The 23,812-nt window shown below is 26.3% G+C and overlaps 3 protein-coding genes and 1 pseudogene across 3 annotated transcripts; 3 read left to right on the forward strand and 1 right to left on the reverse strand.

Moving 5' to 3' along the window:
• The first annotated feature begins 1,677 nt into the window (after window positions 1-1,677).
• Window positions 1,678-3,845, forward strand: LOC124924892 (cytochrome P450 76T24-like). Its single transcript, XM_047464877.1, has 2 exons — window positions 1,678-2,538; window positions 3,219-3,845. Exons 1-2 carry the CDS (start codon window positions 1,678-1,680, stop codon window positions 3,843-3,845), a joined length of 1,488 nt encoding a protein of 495 aa, XP_047320833.1.
• A 2,313-nt stretch (window positions 3,846-6,158) lies between these two features.
• LOC124928066 lies at window positions 6,159-6,778 on the reverse strand (annotated as a pseudogene).
• Window positions 6,779-9,768: 2,990 nt separating this feature from the next.
• On the forward strand, window positions 9,769-11,627 carry LOC124924893 (cytochrome P450 76T24-like). Its single transcript, XM_047464878.1, has 2 exons — window positions 9,769-10,626; window positions 11,001-11,627. The coding sequence occupies exons 1-2, from the start codon at window positions 9,769-9,771 to the stop codon at window positions 11,625-11,627; spliced, it is 1,485 nt and encodes a 494-aa protein (XP_047320834.1).
• Window positions 11,628-20,162: 8,535 nt separating this feature from the next.
• Window positions 20,163-21,778, forward strand: LOC124924894 (cytochrome P450 76T24-like). Its single transcript, XM_047464879.1, has 2 exons — window positions 20,163-21,023; window positions 21,130-21,778. The coding sequence occupies exons 1-2, from the start codon at window positions 20,163-20,165 to the stop codon at window positions 21,757-21,759; spliced, it is 1,491 nt and encodes a 496-aa protein (XP_047320835.1). The 3' UTR covers window positions 21,760-21,778.
• Window positions 21,779-23,812: the final 2,034 nt, after the last annotated feature.

A 23,812-nucleotide genomic window follows, 5' to 3' on the forward strand; every position in this document is an offset into this window, starting at 1 on the left:
ATATAATTAATATTCCTATATTATAGTAAAATTTTAAAATATATATTTATTTAATGTTATTATAATGTTACTTTAAAATAAAAATAGTAAGAAAAAATAGTATAATTAAATATATAACTAATATTCCTATATTATATATGATATTATATTATATAATAATGAAAATGTCAGAGTTGACATGACCGGCATAGAGGGCAGCCCTTCTTTTGCTTTAACCTACAGTGCAAAAAATGAAAAAAAACAACGACCATTTTCACAAGAGCTGGAGATGCTCTTATATACAATCAGATAAATGGGAGAGGAAATTATAAATGAAATGATTGAGAAGGGGAATTACAAATCAGAAATGATTGGGAGAGGGAATTTGAGGGAGGGAATGGAGGAGAGAAATAGAGAATGATGTGGTGTAATTTGATTAATCAAAAAAATAACAAAATTTTTCTCTCTCCTCTCTCTCCTCTTATCATTTTTCCAACCAGTGATGTAGTGACACATCGTTCCCTCTCTCAAATAACAATTTAAAATAATATAATATAATTTTATTAAATTTAAATTTCAAAATAAAAACAAAATATAAATACAAATAACACATTCTTTTATAATATAAAACAAAATCCCATAAAACAATCATCAAAATGGTTTGGAGATGTATTTTTTTATTTAATAAGGATTATTTTTTATTATTTAATTATTTATTTTAATTAAATTTTAAAAATATGTATACATATTCATGTAATTCATTTAAAAATAAATTATATTTTTAATTTAAATAATTTTTTAATATTTAAAATTAATTTAATAAAACATTCAAATTATTTTAAATAAAAAGATTACATTTATAAATATATAATTAAATAATGAGCTATATATTACTAATAATTTATAAAAAAAATATTAAATAATTAAATAATATATATATATATATATAATATTAAATATTAAATATTATTACAAATAAAAGAAAAAATCTAAGTTTTTAATCTTAATCAAATATACTTAGCATTAGCTTTTAAATTAAATCAATATTATCAAACGAGCACTTAAACTGAAAAATAAGTTGTACGTAGAGTATAAGTTCAATCAAATTAACCCTAATTTTTAACTTTAATTTATTATTACTTGTTTAAAACTAGCTAGGTGGATTCTTTTGATATAAATAATTTTGATTTTGTTGGGTTTTGTTGTTTAGATTTGTAAGTAAGTTTAATATTAACATATTTTGAAGAATTTAATAATGAAATGTTTTGTATTTATAAATTTAGTTTTAATGATCTTGACATTATTTTTATTCTTTCAAAACCATAATTAGATTATTGACAATGTTTAGTTTGATTTTATAATATTAAACTTCTAAATCTTTGAATTTGTGTTACTTCAATCTAACACAATTCTAAAATAGTTTAAGTGAGTGAAAATGCAAAGAAGAGGACATGAACTAAAAATGTATGAAAAAATATTTGATGTCCATTTAATCAGTACTAACCAAAGTGGTTTTGGTGTTTTTTTTTTAATGTGTTTTCCTTACTAATTTAGTTTTCTTTAACTTTAAAATGTTATAAACAAAATATGCGAGTTTAGATATTTAATAGCAATAAAATATTATCTTTGACATATTTCTCGACTATATATATATAGGATAGTTGTTTTGGTTTATATTATATTGATAAGTAAATAATAATGGATTCTGTCATGATTTTCACGGCCTTACTCTCCTCCTCCGTCCTATTCTTATTCCTATACTTTAACATCCGTCGTCCCTCCTCCTCCAGACTGCCGCCGGGGCCGTACCCCTTTCCGGTAATCGGAAACATCCTCTCACTAGGCTCAAGCCCACACATTTCACTAGCATCCCTCTCCAAAATCCATGGCCCGGTGATGTCCCTCAAATTGGGAAGCTTGACCACTATTGTGGTGTCATCGCCGGAAACTGCCCAAAACATACTCCAAAAAAATGACCGGATATGCTCCGGCCGACATGTTCCTGACATCTTCCGAATCCTCTACCACAACGAGTATTCTATTCTTTTCAACTCCGCGAATAGCCAATGGCGAAGCCTTCGAAAAATCATCAAAGAACACATATTTTCGCAGCCGCAGATGGACGCAAAACAGGGCCTGAGGCTAAAAAAGGTGGAAGAACTCATAGCCTTCGTGCGGCGGAGCTCCGTCGTGAAAATAGGTGACGCCACCTTCACGACGACGCTGAATTTGCTGTCGGACATGTTCTTCTCGATGAATTTAGCTCACCACGACTCGAATTTATCTCGGGAGTTCAAGGATCATATCAGGATTACGCTGGAAACGGCGGGGTCTCGTAATTTAGCGGATTACTTCCCGATATTTAGGCTCGTTGATGTACAAGGCCTAAGGCGGCGTGGCAGATATCATTTTACGAGATTGATTTGTATATTTGAGGAGATCATCCAACGTAGGATAGAATCAAAGGAGACCAAGAATGATTTTCTGGACGCGCTCATCAATCTCTCCCAAGAGACTCACTCAACTCTCACCATCAACGGCATAGCCCATTTGTTTTTCGTGAGTGGTCAATTTCTTCTTCTTTTCCTGCAAAATGATAAATATATATTAGGTTAAGCTAATTCAAAATTAAACTATACTCGTTAACAATTTTTTTATAAACTAAATTAAACTTATTAAAAATAATGAGATAATATTAACAATTATATTATTTACTTGTTTTGATTTGTATCTAATTAATAGATATATATTTAAATAAATATTCTAAATAAAAGTTATTATAAATTAGAATTTCTATTTTTATTAACACCAGTAAAAAAAATTGAAATTTAGTGAGGGCAAAAACTCCGTAAAAAGAAAAGATGTATTTGGTGATAGTGTTCACCGAGGGCGATAGATGCTCTCACAGCGTCTCGGTGATACTGATGCGGCTGTCGGTGAAAGAAAAAAAAAGTATCTGTAAGAGCATTTGTAGATCTCGGAGATAAATTAAAAGTTAAAATGATTATTGAAATTATTCTTATTATATATTATTTATAATTAAATAATTAAGTTTAAATATTAAATATATATATATAATAAAAGATTTTAAATTATAGTTTGGGTTGGTTTAGTTGTTTGGAATATTAAGCGAGGCTTGAAATCAAGCCTAAATAAGTATATTTAATGACTTTAGCCAGTCCAAATATGGTATTCTTTCTTTTTAGTAATTTAAGAGGTGTAGGAATATACACATACAGGACTTGTTTACTACGGGTACAGACACAATATCAACCATGGTAGAATGGGCGATGACAGAGTTACTTACTCATCCAGATAAACTGAAAAAAGCTCAAGAAGAGCTTAGAGCATTTGCAGGAGATAAAGTAATAATTGAAGAACCAGATATTTCAAAGTTACCTTATATACAATTAGTTGTAAAAGAGACGCTAAGACTTCATCCTCCCAGTCCTTTCATGGTTCCTCACAGGGCCGAAGCCGACTTTGAGATAGACACGGAGGAGAAGTATTTGTTTCGTGTTCCAAAAGATGCTCAAATTTTAGTAAACATATGGGAAATTGGTCGTGACCCAAAAGTGTGGGAAGATCCACATGCGTTTATACCGGAGAGATTTTTGAAAAGTGAATTTGACTTTAATGGTCAAGATTTTAGGTACTTCCCATTTGGGTCCGGAAGAAGGAGTTGCCCTGGTATGGTTTTGGGAGACAGGATGGTGCATTTGCTATTGACCTCTTTGTTGCTCTCATTCGATTGGAAACTTGAAAATGGAATTAACCCTCAAGATATTGATATGAATGATAAATTTGGTATATCAATGCAAAAGGCTATACCTCTTATGGCTATTCCCATTCCCATCAAATCTTGATCATGATCATCATGGACATGCAAGCTACACAGATCCCTTCCTCTCTTTTGATGTTGGTTTTTGTTTTTAATAAAAAGTTTGTGCAAATAAATTTGAAAATATTTTGTAATATTATTTTCTGTTTCCTTCATTTTAATAAATTAGTTTTTTTAAATATGTTTCAGTTGCAGTGTAATTTAATTTGAGAAAAATGATATTATTAACATGTACTGAAAATTTAAGACTGAATATCTCATTCTCCATTTCAAAACATCATGATCTAGCTATATCATAAATCATTTAATTCTCATATCTAGATTCAGAAAAAGAAAATTTGAGTGACTGCTATTAATATTAGTGCCTAAACAAATTTTGTATTTTACATTAACACTCATGTATGCATTAGCTTCTTGACAAAAATAAGTGAACACAAATGAAATTTGGACAAGATAGATAAAACACCAACAACCCAACCCTAGTTTTAGTAATAAGAAAAGGTAATATATATATTAATTAGCTCCTACAATAGGCTGAGTGAAATTGAGGTAAAAGATCTGTTTGAATTGATTCTCCTGTCTGGAGAAATACGTAAGCATCATATTCATAGGTTTAGTCCATTCTAGTTGTAAAAACATCACTCTCTTTGAAATTTTGAGAAAGATTGAGATTTTAATCCCTCTAAAAGTGATGGCAAAAATGATTTAATAAATTAGTAAGAATAATACTAAGTCTACCGTTTTGAGGACCGTCTCAAAATGAAACTGTTTGTTTCATAAAAAAAACTCGAAGAAAAGATATTTAGTTGAACTCGTTCTCGTATTTCTCTAAATGCTAGAAAATATTAACTCTCGAAGGAAATATGCAAACAGAAAGAAAAGGATGAAGCTTAAACCAAAGCCACAAATTGAGAGAGGACGTTTTATCTCTAAGTTGCCTAAAAGAGATGTTTAAATTCAAGACTTAAAAATATTAGAAAATGAAAGAGAAAAAATACTTGTTGTGGTTGAGATATTAAAATCAACACTTATTGTTTTGCGAGAACGCAAATGTATCGATACTATCAGATATACCCGTTGTTCTAAAAAACAAATAAAAGCTCATGTGTTGGTTGAGGTATTGAAATCACCACTTTCTGTTTTCTCCAGAACGTAAGTGTATTGATTATGCTATATACAATTGGTTGTCAAAAAATGACTCATAGTGATTGAAATATTGAAATCACCACTCGTTGTTCACTGATGCACTATCTAGATTGCAAAAACAATAACTCAAGTGTATCAATTCTATTAGATATATCTAGAGTCCAATAAAGCTCTCATCGATGATAAATGTTATAGTACATTCTCTAAAATCCATACGAGAGATTAAAGTGGTTGATAATCTACCAAATTCATACTAGAGATTAAAATGTGAAATAATTGTTTACACACGAGCTCAAGTTCATAGATGAATTTTATGTTAAACAAACAAAAATTAATAATAAAATCGGTTTCCTCATGAGACAATCCGAAAAATGGCGAACAAAATTTAATTTTGAAAATATTTCGAATCCAAATGATTGTGATGATTGGTCGGAAAAAAGGGTCAAATATTTGTTCCAATTCTCGATGAAAATAAAGTAAACGAAATAATAAACAAGACTATTGTGTAACACTATGGGCAACTTAAAAAAAAAATCAGAAACAATGAAAGTCGAACACTATCTATGGCCATTTTCAGGAAAATACATCTCTTTAAATAAAATTCTTCCATAAAAACTAGGGACATTTAAAAAAAAAAAAAAAAAAAAAAAAAAGAGAAACAATGAAAATCCTAAGGCATTTTGTTGGAAGAATGTCATTTAAAAAACACTAGGGGCATTTAAAAAAAAAGTGGAATATCTGTAGATTATGCAGTTCTTAAGATGAAAGGAAAATCTTATAGAACATAGGTCAAATGTCTTCAGATAATCAACTCGGTTACAATCAGGGTTTGAGATTGAAAGATATGTCAAAAAGTAATATACTCAAATGAAGTAAACAAAGAAACACATTTGATGTGGAGGGATGATTCATACTATAAAATATTTTCAAATTCTTTTTATTCAAAACAAAAACAAACATAAAAATATAGGAAGAGATCGAGGTAGCTTGCATGTTCATGATGATCATCATCAAAATTTAAATAGGAATGGGAATAGCCCTAAGCGGTATAGCCTCTTTTTTTTTTATTGTAATACCAAATTTCTCATCCAAATCAATATTTCGAGGATTAATTCCTTTTTCAAGTTTCTAATCAAAAGAGAGCAACAAAGAGGTCAATAGCAAAGCACCATCTTGTCCATGATGATCGTGATCAAGATTTAATGGGAATGGGTATAGCCTTTTTCATTGTAAGGCCAAATTTCTCATTCAAATCAATATCTTGAGGATTATTTCTCTTTTCAAGTTTCCAATCAAAAGGGAGCAATAAAGAGGTCAATATCAAATGCACCAAAGACTTGTCTCCCAAAACCATCCCAGGACAGCTCCTTCTTCCAGATCCAAATGGGATGAACCTAAAGTCTTGACCTTTTAAGTCAATTTCATTTTCCAAGAATCTCTCTGGCATAAACACTAGCGGATCTTCCCACAGTTTTGGGTCACGCCAATTATTGCCCATAGCCATAAGTTTACTAAAATTTGAGTGTCTTTCGGAACCCGAAACAAATACTTCTCTTCCACGTCCATCTCAAACTCAACTTCAGCCTTGTGAGGAATCAAGAAAGGAACTTAAGGATGCAATCTTAGCGTCTCTTTTACAACTGATTGTATATAAGGTAACCTTGAAACGTCCGATTCTTCGATTATCAGTTCTTCGCCAGCAAATGCTCTAAGCTCTGTTTGAGTTTTTTTCAGTTTATCTGGATTACGTAGTAACTCTGTCATCGCCCATTCTAATGTGCTCGACGTTGTGTCTGTACCTGCAATGAACATGACCTAGTGGTATACATCGAAAATTATAATCTATTCCACTTCTTTGTTAGACTTATTAAAGATAATCATTAATTATTATTTTTGAAATTAGGTGTGAAATTGTATTAGAATTATGTTCAATTGTTTTGAAAGAGTTTGTGAGCTGAAAATGTATATTTATCATTTTGTAGGAAAAGAAGAAGAAATTAATCAACAGAGTACTTGTTTGTGAGCTGCGGAAATATGTGTTCTTTGCTGATTTTACGAAGGCTTCGCCATTGGCTATTCGCAGAGAGTAAAACAACAGAGTACAGCTTGTTGTGGTCGAGGATTCGGAAGATGTCAGGGACTTGTCGGCCGGAGCATACCCGGTCATTTTTTTGGAGTATATTTTGGGAAGTTTCCGGCGATGACACCACAATAGTGGTCAAATTTCCCAATTTGAAGGACATCACTGGGCCGTGGATTTTGGAGGGGGATGCTAGTGAAATGTGTGGGTTTGAGCCTAGTGAGAGAATGTTTCCGATCACCGGAAATGGGTACGGCCCCGGCGGCAGTCTGGAGGCGGCGGGACGACGGATGTTAAAGTATAGAAAAAAGAATAGGATTGAGAGTAAGACCATGTAAATCATGACAGAATCCATTAATATAAACCAAAACAAATGTCCTAATATATATATAACCAAATAAAAGTAAATTAAATATATTAAATTATTCGGCTTATTCTTAGGTATGATTTTATGATCTCAGCTTATTTAATCGAGTATATTTAATACAACTTATATTACCAGCTTATTTATTTTTAATATTTATAATTAATATTATATATAGATATAATATTATATATTTATTAATTTAATTTTAAATATTAATAAATAATTTAAATTAAAAAATAATATATATTTAAAAATAAATTATATTAATATATTACGTTTTATAAAATTTTGTTAATATATAATTTAATTATTAATAAATGACTTAAATTAAAAAATAATATATTTTAAAATAAATGATATGAATATATTATTTTTATAAATATATAATTTTAAATATATTTAATATAAATATGATATAAAAAATATATAAATATATATAAAAGTATTTAATAATATATCTTTTTCACATTTTTACACTCTCCTCTCTGACCTAATCTTTCAAATGTCAATTTATTTTCGTGCACTCTCACGCTCTTAATATTATTATTCATTTCGGATTCATCTCAATTGTAATCAGTATTTTAGATAATTAATTAAGGTTAGTTTAATTTCTAAAACTATAATTATAAATAAAAAATATCATAAAAGTGTATTTATTTTTCATATTTTGCTTCATTATTTTATATATTAAGATACCTATATTATAAATAATAAATAAAAATATATTTAAATGTATATTTTTTCTTATAATAGTTTTATATAAAAATATTATAAATATATAAAATAGAGGAGAGAAGGAATAAAATGATTAGAAAGAGATTAAATAGATAAGTGAGAATTAATAAAATGATTAGAAATAAATGAAATATTTGAGAGAAAATGAATAAAAAAATATTTAAAAATGATGAGAGAGAAACGCTGAGATTATAATCTTAAACAGATTTTAATCTTAAAAACTGAGGAGAGAGGTAGAGAAAAAATTGAGTTTAAACGCAAAAGTGTGTTTGATTGTATTTTTTTGGGTGAGTTTATTACGCAGACGCTCATATGCAGCTTATAAACGCTAAATCAAACGAGCCCCTTATCTATGATTAGGAGATAGGCCCATCACCTTAGTGTAGTCATTTTCAAATAAATTTAAATGGGATTTGAGTGTTTCCAAATTGACAAGATATTATCATGCGTATTTAAATGGGATTTGAGTGTTTCCAAACTGACAATTTTAAGATGGATTTTAATAAATAAAAATAAGAGGGAAAAAATAAATATAATTAATTAATTTTAATGAATTGAGAAAATTAAAAAAAATGTATATTTTAGTATATTTATGTCTAGATAAACTTGTAACTGTAAATAAAAATAATCAAAAAATATTACAAAATTAGAAATGACCTAGTTATACAAATATAGATATATTTTATATAAAAGAAAAATTTATAATTTTTTTTAAATATCAATTTATATACTCATACTTAAATAATATGTAATACATTATTTATTTATAAACTAACAAATTTCCACATATATATTATCTATTAGACTTGCTTAATGTTCAGCTTATTTAGATTTAGTTTTTTTGTTTAAAAAAAGTTGGTTTGATGAAGAAATATGTAATTATGTTTTAATTGGTTGAATTATTATAATATTTTTTATATTTTAAATAAAGTTAAAGTATTTTAATTATTAAATTAAATAATTTAATAATTAAACAATTAACAAAGAAGATTTGTATTAAAAAACAAAACAATAAAACATAAACGAGTTGTTATTGGTTGATATTTAATTACTTTTAAAAAATCAATTTTATTTTATTTTTTATTCTTGAATAAATAATTTATTATAAATATGGTCATGGTCCCTCATTTTTATGTTGTTTCAATTCACATAGCTTTTTTGAAATCTAATCAAACATTTCTCAACTAAAGTAATGTTTCGGGTATGTTTGCTATCCTTATTTATTTCAGTTTACTTTGAAGGTGAAGGTTATGTTTGATTTTGTAAATTGAAATAAGAGGATTAAAATGAGTTTGAAAAAAAAAATGTGTAAGACAAATGGCAACCACGTGTATACTACTGTAAGAATATAATGTATTGAAAAATTAATAAGTAATAATTATTTAAATACTGATTTGTAAACAATTAAAATAGTCTTAAAACTAATTTGTAGTGTTGAACTTAAATCTGTTTAGAAAAAAATATATATTAATATAGTTTTTTATAAAAATAAAATATTTTCGCTTTCTCAAAAATTAGTTATTAAATAACCAACATTGTTTTAAATCTCAATTCTTTACTTTTATTTGGTTATATATAGGATAGTTGTTTTGGTTTATATTATATTGATAAGTTATAATAATGGATTCTGTCATGATTTTCACGGCCTTACTCTCCTCCTCCGTCCTATTCTTATTCCTATACTTTAACATCCGTCGTCCCTCCTCCAGACTGCCGCCGGGGCCGTACCCCTTTCCGGTCATCGGAAACATCCTCTCACTAGGCTCAAACCCACACATTTCACTAGCATCCCTCTCCAAAATCCACGGCCCGGTGATGTCCCTCAAATTGGGAAGCTTGACCACTATTGTGGTGTCATCGCCGGAAACTGCCCAAATTATACTCCAAAAAAATGACCGGATATGCTCCGGCCGACATGTCCCTGACATCTTCCGAATCCTCGACCACAACAAATACTCTGTTTCTTTACTCTCCGCAAATAGCCAATGGCGAAGCCTTCGTAAAATCAGCAAAGAAAACATATTTTCGCAGGCGCAGATGGACGCAAAACAGGGCATTAGGCTTAAAAAGGTGGAAGAACTCATAGCCTTCGTGCGGCGGAGCTCCGTCGTGAAAATAGGTGACGCCGCCTTCACTACGACGCTGAATTTGCTGTCGAACATGTTCTTCTCTATGAATTTAGCTCACCACGACTCGAATTTTTCTCGGGAGTTCAAGGATCATATGGGGATTGCACTGGAAATTGCGGGGACTCCTAATTTGGCGGATTACTTCCCGATATTTAGGTTGGTTGATGTTCAAGGCTTAAGGCGGCGTTTCAGATTTCATTTTACGAGATTGTTTCGTATATTTGAGGAGATCATCCAACGTAGGATAGAATCGAAGGAGACCAAGAATGATTTACTGGATGTGCTCCTCAATCTCTCCCAAGAGACTGCCTCAACTCTCACCATCAACGACATAACCCATTTGATTATAGTGAGTTATCAATCCTTATTCTTTTCCTGCAAAATGATAAATATAAATTTGTATACTAAATTAAACTTCTTAAAAATAAATATTAATAACTTATTTGAAAATTGAAAGAGTGATTTTTGACCTCTTGTGTTTGATTGAATTGATGATCATTAATTATTTAAGTTGCCCATGTGATCATATGTAAAGCTGTACCAAACACGAGTTGAGAGCTTGATTGATGAATTGATATCCAATCCAGGGATAGATTTTGGATGATCATTACTTAAATAATTTTTTTTATTTGTTTTGATTCTGAAAAAATAATTAATTATTATCTTTAATAAGTATAACAAAAAAAAATGAAATAGATTATAATTTTTCTATGTATACACTAGGACTTGTTTACTGCAGGAACCGACACAACGTCAAGCACAGTGGAATGGGCGATGACAGAGTTATTTCGTAATCCAGATAAACTGAAAAAAACTCAAGCTGAGCTTAGAGAATTTGCAGGCGAAGAAATGATAATAGAAGAATCAGACATTTCAAAGTTACCTTACCTACAATCAGTTGTAAAAGAGACCCTAAGATTGCATCATCCGACTCCTTTCTTGATTCCTCACAAGGCCGAAGCTGAGTTTGAGATAGACGTGGATGAGAAGTATCTGTTTCGGGTTGCGAAAGACGCTCAAATTTTAGTAAACGTATGGGCAATTGGTCGTGACCCAAAAGTGTGGGAAGATCCGCTAGTGTTTATGCCGGAGAGATTCTTGGAAAGTGAAATTGACTTTAAAGGTCGAGACTTTAGGTTTATCCCATTTGGCTATGGAAGAAGGAGTTGTCCGGGTATGGTTTTGGGAGACAAGATGGTGCATTTGCTATTGACCTCTTTGTTGCTCTCTTTCGATTGGAAACTTGAAAAGGGAATTAATCCTCAAGATATTGATTTGGATGAGAAATTTGGTATTACAATGAAAAAGGCTATACCTCTCAAAGCTATTCCAATTTCTATTAAATCTTAGATCATGATACATCATGGACATACCAAGCTATATGGATCACTTCCTCTATTTATGTTGGTTTTGTTTTGAATAAAAAGAATTTTAAAATATTTTATAGTATGAATATCTTCCCATTGAATGTGTTTCTTTCTTTCCTTCATTTGACTAAATTAGTTTCTGACATATGTTTCAATCTTAAACTCCGATGGTAACCGAGTCGATTCGATTGTGACGGATTTCAAAGATAATCGATTTACACTTCCTAGGATTTTTTTTCAAGAAGGTCTTGCGTGATTCGAAGACATTTGACTTATGTTCTATAAGATATTCCTTTCATCTTAACAATTGCATAATTTAAAGATATTCGACTCATTTTTTTAAAATGCTCCTAGTTTTGTTTTAAATAGCGACAGCATTCTTCCAACAAAGTATTCAAGACTTAGGATTTTCATTGCTTCTCCCTTCTTCTTTTTTCAAAAAAATCCCTAGTGTTGACATATGGGTTTTGTTTAAATAGAGATGCATTTTCCTGAAAATGCCCATAATGTTTGACTTTCATTGTTTTCCTTTTTTTGTAAGTTGCGTGGTCCGAAAACAGTCGACTTATACTTACATTTTTTAAATGCTCCTAGTGTTAAGATAGAGATTTTGTTTTAAATAGCAATACATCATTTCAACAAATGTCCCTAGCCAATGACTTGGGATTTTCATCATTTTTTTTCCGAAAAATGCCCGAGTGTTGACATAGGGGTCTTGTTTAAAAACAATTCATTTTCCTGAAAATGCTCCTACTGCACCACTTCACAAAAAAATATTATTTTATAAAATAAGTCAAAATTAATCAAGAAAGCAAATAAAAAAATAAAATTATTTTGTTAAGGCAGTAAAGGATGAAGAATCATATATATATATATATATATATATATATATTAAGTAAAAATTAATGAAAGATAATGAAAAGTAAAATTATTTTGTGAAGGCGGTGAAATGGAGCATCAATTTGGAACAGCAAAATATTATCATGCGTATTTAAATGGGATTTGAGTGTTTCCAAACTTACAGCAAAATATTATCATGCGTATTTAAATGGGATTTGAGTGTTTCCAAACTTACAATTTAAAAATGGATTTTAATAAATAAAAATAAGAGGGAAAATATATATATATATATAATTTTAATTTTAATGAATTGAGAAATAAAATATATATATATATATTTAGTATATTTTAACAGTAAATAAAAATAATCACAAAATTATAAATATCTAGTTATACAAATATATATGTTTTATATAAAAAAAAATTATAAAAAAATTTAAATATCAATTTATATACTCATACTTTTAAAACATAAACCGTGTTGTTATTGGTTGATATGATTTAATTACTTTTAAAAAACAATATTATTTTATTTTTTATTCTTGAATAAACAATTTATTATAAATATGATCATATTCCCTAATTTTTATGAGAAATGCTTTAGAGAGAAATTTGGGATAGAAAATTTTAAAGGAATGAGACACGAGACAATTCAATTGACTGAAAAAATAACAAAATTAAAATCCAGTTGACTGAAAAAATAACAAAATCCTCACTTCTCTCCTCCCCTTTATTTTTTTTTCAACCAATAATATAGTGACACATCATTCTCTCATTCTCTCACAAATTTCCTCCCTCAATCACTACTCAATTTTCATGTAGTTTCAATTCACATAACTTTTTTTTAAACATTTCTCAACTTAATTAATATTTCAGGTATGTTTGCTATCCCTATTTATTTCAGTTTAAATATTTAGTTTAAAAATTCTAAGATTAACATGAATTAAAAATCCTCTACTTTTTACTATAAAGATTGCTTAGAGCTGGTTTGATCTTTGTTTTTAGGTTTTTTCCTTCTAAAAAACCTTATTTGATAATTAAAAATTATTATTTTGATTTTTAATTTGTTTAATTACTAAAATTTAATATATAGAGATAGTTGATAGAGAAATTGAGAAAATTAAGAAGATTATAAATCGATACAGCTTAGAGTTAGAAGCCTTAAAAGGAGACCGATGAATTAAAATGCTCTAGATAGGCAGGATATCACTCTTTTCTCTTAAATTGAACCTTGTTGATGTAAAATTATTTATAGAAAAACAAATATTTAGATGGAAAAGAAGATGAAAAGTTTGGTTGATTTAATGTATTGGTTTCATTGTTTTTCATAATTATTGTTTTTGTGTTAACTTTTATAATTAATATAATATGATAACCCGAAAGTTAAGTTTTATGTTATAATTAATATAATATGATAACTGAAAGTTAAATTTTATAATTAATATAATATATAATTGAAAATCTTAATTTTATTGTAGGTTTTAATGTTTTGTAATTAGTATTTAATGTAAATATGATAACTAATTTATTTTATTTTATTTTTTAATTTTTTTTTGCTTATTTTATAATTAATATAATGGGATAACTAATATAATATATAAGTGAAATTCTTAATTTTATGGTAGGTTTTAATGTTTTATAATTAGTATTTAATGTAAACATGATAACTAATTTTTTTTTTTAATTCAAAAGATAGGACTTTGTTGTAGCTGTCTGAAATGATTAAATTTTTGAAAAAAACAAATAAATAGTGAAAAATAGATTGTTGGAACATAACATATTACAAAATTAATTATTGAAATAATGATGTTGATAGAGAAATTGAGAAGATTAAAAATCGATATAGAGATAGTTGATTCAAAATGTCGAATATTAAAAGGGATAATTTCAAATAAAGTAACTTTAAAAATATTTAGATTAAATAATAATAAAAATATTATTAATATAATATAAATATATTAAATATGATAATCAAGATAAATATTATAAAATAATATGAATAATAAATAAATTAATTAAATGTTATAATAAGTAATAATAATATTTTTAATAAAAAAATGGAGAATAGAAAAAAAATATTATGCTAACAATATAGAGATCATATGCATTTAAATTTTTTATTTTATTAATTAGTCATATAATTTAATTATTCTTCACTTTAACCAAGATGGAATTCAAAAGATAGGATGTTGTTGCAGTTGCCTAAAATGATCAAATTCCTGAGAAAAAAAAACAAAACAGTGAATAATATATTGTTAAAACATAACATATTGCAAATTTAATTATTGAAAGAATGATGTTGATAGAGAAATTGAGAAGATTAAAAATCGATATAGAGATAGTTGATAGAGAAATTGAGAAGATTAGAAATCGATACAGATATAGTTGATAGAGAAATTGAGAAGATACAGTTTAGAGTTAGAAGTCTTAAAAGGACACCGATGAATTAAAATGCTCTGGATAGGCAGAATATCACTCTTCTCTCTTAAATTGAACCTTGTTGATGTAAAATTATTTATAGAAAAACAAATATTTAGATGGAAAAGAAGATGAAAAGTTTGGTTGATTTAATATATTGGTTTAATTGCTGTTAAACGGTTTATATTTTTCATAATTATTGTTTTTGTGTTAAATTTTATAATTAATATAATATGATAACTGAAAGTTAAGTTTTATGTTATAATTAATATAATATGATAACTAAAGTTAAATTTTATAATTAATATAATATATAATTGAAATTCTTAATTTTATTGTAGGTTTTAATATTTTGTGATTAGTATTTAATGTAAAAATGATAACTAATTTTTTTTTTTTTTATAATTAATATAATGGGATAACTAATATAATATATAATTGAAATTCTTAATTTTATTGTAGGTTTTAATGTTTTGTAATTAGTATTTAATGTAAACATGATAACTAATTTTTTTTTCCTGTTTATAATTAATGAATATTAATTATGACAAGAGAGAAACTCATTTAAAATATATAAATAAATAAGGAAAGAGAAATTACATAATTTGTGAATGATTGTTAGAGAGCGTGTTTTACACTTTCAACATTTTAAATTAAGCGTTATTAGATATATATAGATTAGTCGAAAATTGACATGTCAAGAGAAGAAAGGTCAAATTCAAAAATCCCATAATATTTTATAATTATTTTTATTTAAAATTAATAATAAATTATATTGAATAAAAAATATAGCTATAATAATATTATATATTAAAATATTTAATATTTAATATTTAATAACTATTTAAAACATGTAAAATTATAGGAATGAATAGATTAATTTTAATATATATTATTTATTTATTATATTTATAGATTCATATAAATAAATAATTAATTTAAAATATTATTGTACAAATTGTTAAAAATAATAATAATTAAATTATTATTTTGAAAAACAATTATTAGTAAAATAAATTTACAAAATAATTAACCTATTTAATATTAGCGTGATTTAAGTAGTTGAAAAATATTTATTACAATAAATATTAAGTTTATTAATGACAGTACCCTAAAATTTAGGTAGGAAAGAGATTGTATGGACTCAAATTAAACCAAATCAAATTTTGGTAGGAAATAAATATCAGTAAGTCAATAAACAAATAAAAAACAAAAAAAATCACATTAAACCTAAAATGGTGATATGACTTTTAGAAAAAAAAAATATAATTAAAAAGAACCATTGATATTTTAACATACTATTTAGTCCCAAATCTTTTTCAAGTTATTTAATTAAAAAATTATTAATCAATTTTATATAAGAAATGAAACTTAATTTAACATGAACATACAAGTATATTAAAACAAATATATAAGTGTAATTTTGTAATTATTAACTTAAATTAATATATATATATATATATATATATAATTTATAATAGATGACTTAAGATAATTCATCTTATACAATGAGTTTAAAATCGCATTTATATAAATTAATCATATACACAAATTATAGTGAACTTTTTTTTTTTTTTTTTTTTTTTTTTTTTTTTTTTTTTTTTTTTTTTTTTTTTTTTTTTGTCAATCAAGTGGTTTCAATGTATATTTTACATTTTTTTTATCAGATAATTTATATAAAAATGAAAATATTTATAATTTGTGTAAAGGAACTCTCTATAATAAATGGTATTCTTCAAATTCTTTAGATAGAAGTTGCACCTAAATAAAATATATAATTTTTAATTAATATATATATATATATATATATATATATATAATCAATAAAATCTAAATTAAAAAATAAATAAATGTGGAAAGTTTTTGAGAAGTTACCAAAAAAAAAAATTTATATAAATGTCATATTTTCTGCCTAGAAAAAAAGATGGTTATGTTTTTACAAATATTTTTATTAGCATCTTATTTTTTCTAATCATTAAATTCAATCATTAAAATATCAAAACAATTTTACTTTATTTTGTAAATTTAAAATATATAAAATCATTATAATAATTAAACAATTAAAACCTAATTAACCTATTCTTTTTACCAAACACATTTTCTTTTTTAAAACCCAATTAATTCTTTAAATAAAGCCAGCATGAAACAAGTCTAATAGGTTATATTATATATGAGGAAATTTGTTAGTTTATAATAGTTAATGATATAGAGGAAAATTGATAGTTTTATAAATAAATTTATTGCATATATGAATTAAGTAATCAATATATAAATTATTATTTCAAATAAATATAAAATTATTAGTTTAAATATTTGTATTGATATAATTATCTTATCTATACGTATTAACAAAAAAAAAATTATATATATTTAAGCTTTCACCTCATTCAAATCCATCGATAGTATATATATTATTAAAATATATATTATTTCCTCTCCTATCTATTAATTTTTAATTTATTTAAATATATTATGATTAGCATTATTAGGAAAAGCATAAATCCCATTTAAATACATACCTGATTCGAATTTATTGAAGGAAGAATGAAGAAGAGAAGTTGGACTCTGAGAAATAATAAATTTTAACTAATAAATTAATGAAAAAAATTATAATCAAAATATATTTTATTTTAAAATAAATAAATAAATAAATTTCTCTATATCTCTATTATTTTAATTTATAATCTCAATATTTATCTCTCCTTCTTCACCTCCTTTATATATATATTTTATTCATTCTTATTTTATATTATTTTTGTCTTTCTTATTTTTATCTCAATTTCTTTTATATATTTATTAAATTAATTATTGATATTAAATTATAATAATAATAAAATATGTATATCTCATTCTATTTCCCTTCATACACACAAAGACATAATCATATAACAAATTTATAATTATATTTATTTTTACATTATTTTTGTTTATTATATAAAATTTTATTATAAATAATTAAATATATTTTTGATTTAATTTAAATTTTAAAAATAAAAAAATATTTTTATAATTACACAAAATATAAATACAACTAACATAAAATTTTATATTCTTTAACAAAATCTTAAAAACAATAATCAAACAAGTTTGTATACGTAATTTGTATTTAATCAGGATTATTTTTTGTTATTTTTTATTTAATTATTTATATAAACAAAATTTAAAATTATATATAAATAAAAAATTATAGAAACTAACATATTCATGTATATTTATTTTAAAATAAATTATTTTAAATTTAAATAATTTATTAATATTTAAAATTAAGTTAATAAAACATCCAAATTATTTTAAATAAAAATATTAAGATATATAAATATATAATTAAGTAGAGAGTTATATATTAATAATAATTTATGAAAAAAATATTAAAAAATGAAGTAATTAATATTTAATATATATGATATATAAATTATTAAATATTATACAAATATAAAAATTAAATATAAATAAACTCAAGATTTAATCTTAATCAAAGATACTCATTAGCTATTAAAATAAATGCAATATTATCAAACGTTGAAAATAAGCTGAAAAATATGTTGTAGAGTATAAGTTCAATCAAACCAATCCTTTTTTCAACTCTAATTTACTATTATTATTATTATTATTATTATTATTATTATTATTATTATTATTATTATTATTTGCTTAAAATTAGGTGGACCTTTTTTTCATATAAATAATTATAATTTTGTTGAGTACGCCTACCTTGTCATTAAAGAAAGTAAGCATTAATTGTAAGCACACCCTCTCCCACGTTTTTCTTAGAATTTTAAATAAGTTTAATATTAATATATTTTGAAGAATTTAATAATACAAAGAAGAAGAACATTAAATAAAACAACGTCAATTTTAAGTATGTAGAAACAAATACAAACCAGGATATGAAAAAATATTTGATGTCCAATTAGAAACCAAAGTGGTTTTGGTGTTTGTTTTTTTTTTTTAATGTTTTTTCTTACTAATTTAGTTTTTTTTTTAAATGTTATAAACAAAATATTTGGTATAGTGATTTCGCTAGTCGAATTAGATATAAAAAAAGATTAAATATTATGGAGATTTCGTCCATAATAGAGTTTTACTTTTGGTAGGATGTAAATAAATGTCACCGTCTGAACAAAGACATTATGCGTTGAGAAGATATTGATAGTTTCTATGTACGACATTAATACAAGTTGTTCGCTAAGATGAATCTATATAATTTTTATGGAGAAAAATTTTGGGAGTCAAAGATTTCATTCAAAATCTCGTTATTTAGATGAAGGGTCATTCATGGTGGAATTGTAACAGATGACATGTGCATGAAAAAAATATTTTATAATGGCTAATCGTATATGTCAATAAGAGGTTGAATCAGCAATTCACTTACTTTTACATTGTCGATGTGTGACTAGTATTTGAAGTCTTTTGTGGAGTAATACTGGAATTCATTGGGTGATGCCCAAGTCTTTAGGTAGTTGTTGAGAAGTTTGAATTGAGGCAGCTAATATAACAAACCTATATATTTGTGTTACCATCCCAATTATTCTTTGGTAGACTATCTAGTTGGAAAAAAATCGTCGAACTTTCAATGATCGTAGTTGTCTGATGCGTATCATTCATAATATTATTATTATTATTTTTTCTGAGATTTATTCAGAAAAATCAGTAGTGTCTGTCAGAGAGTTAGTCGTTATTCTCGAAAATTTACGAGCTTAATAACTTATTAATTACTGTTTTTTCTAATTTTTTATTTGTTATTTTAATGTAATGTATTTTCGTGTACTTAAAAGAATTTTTTATTTATTTTTAATATACACCTAACTTCTTAAAAAAATATTTTATAAATAAAATGTGTGAAGTAAATGTTTAATAGCATTAAAATATTATATTTTTATTATTTTAAATATAAAAAAATATAAAAAATAATAAAAAAATGTCTAAACAATTATTTTCTTTGTATTAAAAAACTAGGTGAAGCTTGTGGGTATAGAAAAAGTTATAGCGTTATTATTTTGGTTACCGAAATCTCGGTAGCATATAAGTAACATCCTAATTATACCGAATAATATTGATTATTTGATATACCACGATATTTCATATATCGATATTATGTCGTTCATAACAACAACAAAAAAAAAATAAATAAAAAAATATTAAAGTTTAATTATATCTTAAATTTATTTTTAAAAATTAAGTTCCTATGCAAGAGACTTTTATTTGGTTTATATATAGGACAGTTGTTTTGGCTTATATGTTATATTGATAAGTTATAATAATGGATTCTGTCATGATTTTAACGGCCTTACTCTCCTCCTCCGTCCTATTCTTATTTCTATACTTCAACATCCGTCGTCCCTCCTCCAGACTGCCGCCGGGGCCGTACCCCTTTCCGGTCATCGGAAACATCCTCTCACTAGGCTCAAACCCACACATTTCACTAGCATCCCTCTCCAAAATCCATGGCCCGGTGATGTCCCTCAAATTGGGAAGCTTGACCACTATTGTGGTGTCATCGCCGGAAACTGCCCAAATTATACTCCAAAAAAATGACCGGATATGTTCCGGCCGACAAGTCTCTGACATCTCCCAAATCCTCGAGCACAACAAGCTGTACTCTGTCTTTTTCATCTCCACGACTACCCAATGGAGAACCCTTCGTAAAATCAGCAAAGAACACATATTTTCGCAGCCGCAGATGGATGCAAAACAGGGCATGAGGCTAAAAAAGGTGGAAGAACTCATAGCATTCGTGCGGCGGAGCAATGCCGTGAAAATAGGTGACGCCGCCTTCACAACGACGCTGAATTTACTATCTGACATGTTCTTCTCGATGAATTTAGCTCATTACGACTCGAATTTTTCTCGGGAGTTCAAGGATCATATCGGTATTGCGCTGGAAATCGCGGGGACTCCTAATTTATCGGATTTCTTCCCGATATTTAGGTTGGTTGATGTTCAAGGCTTAAGGCGGCGTTTCAGATTTCATTTTACGAGATTGTTTCGTATATTTGAGGAGATCATCCAACGTAGGATAGAATCGAAGGAGACCAAGAATGATCTACTGGATGTGCTCCTCAATCTCTCCCACCAGACTGGATCAACTCTCACCATCAACGACATAACCCATTTCATTCTAGTGAGTGTGATTAATTTCTTTTTCTTTTCCTGCAAAATGACTGATATAATTTTTGTATATATATATACTAAATGAAATAGATTATAATTTTCTATGTATACAATAGGACTTGTTCTTTGCAGGCACAGACACAACGTCGAGCACAGTAGAATGGGCGATGACAGAGTTACTTCGTAATCCAGATAAACTAAAGAAAACTCAAACAGAACTTAGAGCATTTGCAGGCGATGAAGAACTGATAATTAAAGAATCGGACTTTTCAAAGTTACCTTACATACAATCAGTTGTAAAAGAGACGCTAAGATTGCATCCTCCGGCTCATTTCTTGATTCCTCACAAGGCCGAAGCTGAGTTTGAGATAGACGTGGACGAGAAGTGTTTGTTTCGGGTTCCGAAAGACGCTCAAATTTTAGTAAATGCATGGGCAATTGGTCGTGACCAAAAAGTATGGGAAGATCCGCTAGTGTTTATGCCGGAGAGATTCTTGAAAAGTGAAATTGACTTTAAAGGTCAAGACTTTAGGTTCATCCCATTTGGATCTGGAAGAAGGATCTGTCCCGGTATGGTTTTGGGAGACAAGATGGTGCATTTGATATTGACCTCTTTGTTGCTCCCTTTTGATTGGAAACTTGAAAAGGGAACTAATCATCAAGATATTGATTTGAATGAGAAATTTGGCCTTACATTGAAAAAGGCTATACCTCTCGAGGCTATTCCCATTCCCATTAAATCTTGATCATGATCATCATGAACATCCAAGCTCTCTATTTTGATTTTGATGTTGGTTTTTCTGAAAATAAAGCTTGTGGAAATAAATTTGAAAATATTTTATAATATGAAATATTAGGAGAACATTAGTGTGTTTCTTTGTTTCCTTCGTTTGAGTAGATTAGTTTCTGAAATATGTTTCAATATCAAGCCCTGAAAATAACTAATAAGTCCATCTGATTGTGATGAATTTTTCCCGCTTTTATTCGAGATTGGAAAAACCCCTAAAGAAGTTAATCGAGGATTGGTACGTAATTAAGTCTTTTACCCGTTTTGATTCCCACCCCCAAATGAATAAAATTGCAATAATATCATTGAATATATATATATATATATATATATATATATATATATTTTAGAAAACAAGATCATTTAAATGTATAAACTTGTATAATAGTAATACTATTAAAAATTTATCTAGACTTATTAATAGGGAAGAATACCAAATTTATCACTAAATTATAACGGAATATTCGCGTATATCACTGAACTAATTTTTGTTCGTTCATACCACTATAATTGAGCTTAATATTCATCTATATCATTTGTTAACAAAACATCCAAATCCGTTATGTTTTCCGTTAAAAGATGACACATGTGATTGACATGTCATGTTTTAAAAATTAATATATATTATATATTTTTTTATTCATATTTTTAAATAATAAAACACTTACCTTTTAGATTCATTAACCAAATAATTTAGATATTTTGAGAAACATTAACAATAATTTTTTTTTTAAAATTAATATATTTTTAACATTTATTTTTATTAACATTCTTAAATAATAAAATATACCACTTTTACCTTTCTCATCTTTTGTTACTTTAATTCACTAAGTGTCAAAAAAATAAACTAAAAACATACATAAATAACATTAATAAAAATTCATATAATATCATAAATTAAAAAGAACAAGAATAGGAGAAGGAGAAGAAGAAGAATAGTGGGCTTAGTTAATTAGGGCAGGAGATAAAATTTATTAGCGCTTCTATAAATGTTTTATTATTTATAATTATAAATAAATAAATAAATATATATAATATATTAATTAATAAAGATTAAATGTCAATCCTACCATATATTAAATAAAAAAGATGACATGTCATCTCATTTAACAGAAACTTAATGGGGTTGGGGTTAGAGATTTAGTGGAGTAGTGACATAGATGAATATTAAGTTAAACTACAGTGGTTTGAGCGAACAAAAATTAGTTCAGTGATATACATAAATATTCCACTATAGTTCAGTGATAAAATTGGCATTCTTCCCCTTATTAATATTGAAAATTAGTTTCTTTAGTCTCTCACTTAATTATAGTTATTTTAATTTTTAATATATTTGTATTACCATTTTCAAGATAAAAATAAAATACAAAATAAATTTTAAAACTTAAGCTAATCAAATCTTAGTCAACATAGCACGTACAAGTGATTTAAAACATCATTAATAAAAAAAAAAAAATTCAAAATTTTCTATATATAATTTATTCAATAAAATTCAAGCGACTAATTTTTAGTCTATTTAAAAAAAGTTGCAAAAATTATAGTCCATACTTAATTGACATCCTTACTATATATTACATTATGAAAAAAAAGTTATGTACAATGTTTGTTTTTACTATTAATTTGTTAATATAATAAATTGGAGCTTCTTCTCGGGACAATTTAAATTTCGGCCATATTTTTTTGAAACCTCACAATTTGGCTCTTTTTATCATTAAAATTATACCCAAAAAAAAATAATGTCATTAAATTGTTATATACATGTCATTATTTATAAAAAAAAATATACAAATGACATGTTACTTTTTCAACAAAGTATAATAACTTTTCTAACCTAATAGACTTAAATGATTCATTTAGAGTTTAAAATTTAAATTGAGGTTTTTTTCTTCAATTTAGTTAATTTGTTTTTTGAAATTTAAATAAATATGGTATGTTTTCTAAAATTGAAATTAGGGTTTTTTTTAAAGTTTTATAAGAAATTGAATTTAGGATTCTGGTTTTAAATATCTATT

Source organism: Impatiens glandulifera, chromosome 2 (assembly GCF_907164915.1).
Source record: "Impatiens glandulifera chromosome 2, dImpGla2.1, whole genome shotgun sequence".
NCBI classification, from domain to species: domain Eukaryota; kingdom Viridiplantae; phylum Streptophyta; class Magnoliopsida; order Ericales; family Balsaminaceae; genus Impatiens; species Impatiens glandulifera.

What these genes read in the sequence shown, in the direction of transcription:
- LOC124924892 (XM_047464877.1), top strand. Translation starts at nt 1,678, where the DNA reads ATGGATTCTGTCATGATTTTCACGGCCTTACTCTCCTCCTCCGTCCTA. An exon ending in GCATAGCCCATTTGTTTTTC is followed by an intron (nt 2,539 to 3,218) that starts GTGAGTGGTCAA and finishes ATACACATACAG; the next exon opens with GACTTGTTTACTACGGGTAC.
- LOC124924893 (XM_047464878.1), top strand. Translation starts at nt 9,769, where the DNA reads ATGGATTCTGTCATGATTTTCACGGCCTTACTCTCCTCCTCCGTCCTA. An exon ending in ACATAACCCATTTGATTATA is followed by an intron (nt 10,627 to 11,000) that starts GTGAGTTATCAA and finishes TGTATACACTAG; the next exon opens with GACTTGTTTACTGCAGGAAC.
- LOC124924894 (XM_047464879.1), top strand. Translation starts at nt 20,163, where the DNA reads ATGGATTCTGTCATGATTTTAACGGCCTTACTCTCCTCCTCCGTCCTA. An exon ending in ACATAACCCATTTCATTCTA is followed by an intron (nt 21,024 to 21,129) that starts GTGAGTGTGATT and finishes TGTATACAATAG; the next exon opens with GACTTGTTCTTTGCAGGCAC.